At 46.8% G+C, this 3,668-nt stretch overlaps 1 protein-coding gene across 1 annotated transcript; it reads right to left on the bottom strand.

The window, feature by feature from the left end:
• Positions 1–320: 320 nt before the first annotated feature.
• Positions 321–2,156, bottom strand: F5891DRAFT_921684 (uncharacterized protein; the record flags this gene model as incomplete). The annotated part of the gene is made up of 8 exons (XM_041373792.1): positions 321–452; positions 503–673; positions 727–934; positions 982–1,058; positions 1,119–1,446; positions 1,500–1,686; positions 1,745–2,001; positions 2,056–2,156. Coding segments are annotated over 8 exons (1,461 nt in total), but the record flags the coding sequence as incomplete, so codon positions are not given.
• Positions 2,157–3,668: the final 1,512 nt, after the last annotated feature.

The raw sequence follows: 3,668 nt of genomic DNA, 5'->3' as shown, positions 1-3,668 counted from the left end.
GCTCTCAAGCAACATGGTAACTTCGGGTGCGACGCGAATGAACTCCTTGTACATTATATGAAAGAGTGCATAGTCTCATTGTCTACCCAGCCGTTGCAATCCCTAATCCAGGCTGCAAACTCTTTGTCAGTCTGAAAGACAAGAGACGCCCTTGCTCCCCTGTAATCCAAGTTGAAATGTGTCACCTCACTCGATCTAAAGAGAGCCACATCTCCAGACCGCAACTCAAGCACAAGTCCATTCTCCAGTAGGCACAAAGCCCCTCCTTCGAAGTTACCCATAGGAATCACAAGGCAAAGATGACGATCCTGGCTGTCTCGATGGGCTTTCGTACGCACATTGATGTTGATGACCAACGATATAAAGGGTGAGACGGGGGGAGAGCAGTTTCCAGGCAAGACTGCTGCCACTTCCATCAGCAGCTCGAACTCCTCCTGCAGATAAGTCTCCATCTACCAATGTGAATATCAATGTTGCAATTAAGAAAGGTTTGATGACATACCAATTTTCGAACCCACTCAAACAACTCTTCATATAACTTTGAAATTGTATGGTAGATGCGACGGTGTTGATGTAAATCTTTGGAAAGGTAGGGAATCACCTGCGAGTGATTAGTGCGCATGCCTTCTTTTTCTAATAGCCATGGTTGGACATTTGTTGGAGCCTTATGACCCTGTTTCATCTTCAGCACATACCACAAATTGAGAGTCTAAAAAGCTCGCTCACAGAGGTACAATGTCTATTGTACCAAGATAGGTGCATTGCTTGAAAGGTTTGACTTCCATGCAACTGAGTATCCGTCTCTACTAGCAGGTCTGGGCTTTCCAACGCTGCCAAAAGATTTACTTCGAGAGTAGAACGTATATGAGCAGGTAGAGCTGTTGACACAAAGGCCATGAGTGAACCATCTGCATTACGTAACTCCAAATGGTGACTGCGGAGATCAGTTTGAAAAGTACAACTGCAGAGATGTGAACTTACTTTGGTATGATATGCATTGGAATACGCAAGTATGCATCCTGTGTTCTCTTGATGCCTTTGTGGTAAAGTTTGGCAAGCTATATAAGCAGTGAGAGTGATCGTTAGCTAAGTAGAACAATGTACGACTACATGCACACCTTCATCTTCAAACCTTCAATGCTTCTCACTCGCTCACCTGCTTCAGCCCGAGACCTTTCTTTCGCACTCCAGATATTATTATCTGCTTTGTTTTGAGGCGCCTTGAGGCGTTGATTCTCAGGTTTCAGCGGATCATAAGAAGTCTTGATGACTATGTGCTCAATTTCGTCGTCCTCTACGTCAGACAGCAGTGGACTGTAAGGACGACTTGAGCTGTAAAACTCCTCATGGCTCAAAGCCTGTACTTGAATTCTGTCCAAATCGCTTGGAACAGGTTTGATGCATGACCTCCAAACATGCCTGCTTCTGCGGAGGGGAACAAATGCACTTGAAAACAACAAAGTCATTCATGCCAATCTATCACAATGTCGGAAACTCACTTTTGGATTATGGCATCAAAGAAACAATCAGACGCTGAGAGGTCTGTACAGTCAACTGACTTTGACACTGTGAATCTAGCAATAAGTGCAGGAGAGAACATTGTGTCCAAAGCGATGGGGTGCATTAGACGCATGCGTGCGATCGTGGGTGCTATGTATTCCATAATGAGACTTCTTTGAGGAGAATCTGTAAATCAAGCTTGTATTACTGCAATTTCACAGGGGGAACCAGAAGAATAACTTACTTTGTGGTGGCGAACGTAGCATATTTGCTAGATTCAAGTGCACAGTCCCTACCATGGACGCAACGGCAACCCTGAGGCCCAGACCGGCGATGAGTACCAAGGAATAAATGGAACCACCGCAGGCGATGGCAATGAACTTGCAGCCGATTGAGTGCCATTCCGCAAAGCTTCGATAAGAGATCGACCCAACTGAAGTGTTGTGTTGAATTTCTTTCTTGTAGATGTCTGTTAAGCGAAGACCAGTCTTGAGGCGCACGCTATCAAGAATGGCTGTTTGGATAAGTTGGAGCAGAAACGTTTAGAACACGTACCTTTGGCACTTGAAGACGAGAGTCATGTAGTTCACCATGACAAGGAAGTTAACGCGGATGTCCTTACTCGCAATCCCTCGACATCTGAGAATAACAGAAATCAGCGACTCGTCTTCCATCAGTGGTGCTTGTGCATGGTTAACGATATCTTGTAACCAGCTGAGAGGATTGTGAATAGATGAGCAACAGTGTGCAGATGCAAGTTCTGCAATGATTGTTGCAATATCCTCACTACATGTGATCTTGGGGTCATTTGAGGGTCGCTGACGCCATGAACCTCGCCTGGAATGGGTGACATCCCCCTGTCCTTCATCAGCTATCACCCTTCCTTCCTCCTCCTCCTCCTCCTCCTCCTCCTCCTCCTCCTCCTCCTCCTCCTCCTCCTCCTCCTCCTCCTCCTCCTCCTCCTCCTCCTCCTCATCATCATCATCATCATCATCATCATCATCATCATCATCCTCCTCTTCCTTTTCATCCTCCTCCTCCGCTTCCTCCACGACAGGTCCAAGAGGATCGTGACCAAGTGCTGTAGCACGCCGCTGACGAAGTCGTAACTGACGCGCGCCACGATTGCAATCGTTAGTAGGATTATTAGCGAAAGGCGGATTGAATGCAGGCTCAGGCGGCTCCCCTGGTGTCCCAGCATCTGTGTGTGTGCCTGTTGCAACTTTGCGCGCTCTCTTCGTAAGGTGTGACGAATCGGCATAATCCATGCTCTCAACTTGGCATCGGGCCCTGCGATGGCCAGCCAGAGAGGGAACCTCGCTGGAAGTTGCCCGCAATGATGATGAATCGAGCGTTGGAAGAGCTGTGGTTGGCAAATCATATGAAACCTCAAGAGTGCGTTGGGGGCAGAGGACATCAGACAGCCCTGGCGTGGGTTCCGGCGTCCGTAGTTGGCCCTGCAAAGGTGCTCTACTATTTGTGTTCAGGCTTGGATAGGCTAGCCAGAACATGGAGCATATAAATAATACGACACTACGCCAATAAGAGTTTATACGCACCATCATTCTCTACTATGTCATTCATGGAGTTACCTTGACTATGAGCTTCATCGATTAAATGTTGGTGCAGGCCAAGGAGAGCAGTAGGAACATGCACGGTGTCTTCCAATGTCTGCAACAGATGATCTGCCACATCAGGGGTAAGACATATTGACACACTGGATCTAAATTTGGGAGGCATCAGAAGAACTAAGTATACGTAGCGGTACTATACAAGATTCTGCAATCGTCCGAGTCAATGGTGTTTGTCACGTGATTTCCATAGCTATTTGGTTGAATATGATACATCTGACTCAGACTCCCAGTTTACAGTGATTTTGCTTGGACAAAACATAGTTGCGTAAGCTTATCTCTCGAAAACACGACTGGTATAACACTGTGTGTTGTACAAAAATTCCGACGGCTTAGAGATGGCTGAGAATCTGGGGGTACCTAAGGTTTCAGCCACGTCGAAGTCATCAAACATCAACCAACTTCTTAGACTCGACGATGACCAGTCTGACGTACGTCACATGAGAGTGGGGAATTTTTGTGGCTACGCCACTCGACTTGTCCGTGGTTATACTAGATGTCCACTAGAGTTCGCGCATTTTTGGGAAAACATCTATA

This window comes from Suillus fuscotomentosus (genome assembly GCF_016647785.1).
Source record: "Suillus fuscotomentosus strain FC203 chromosome Unknown F5891scaffold_572, whole genome shotgun sequence".
Classification (NCBI taxonomy): Eukaryota; Fungi; Basidiomycota; class Agaricomycetes; order Boletales; family Suillaceae; genus Suillus; species Suillus fuscotomentosus.
The sequence above is the reverse complement of the archived record's forward strand: the minus strand, read 5'-3'. Positions and strand labels throughout refer to the sequence as shown.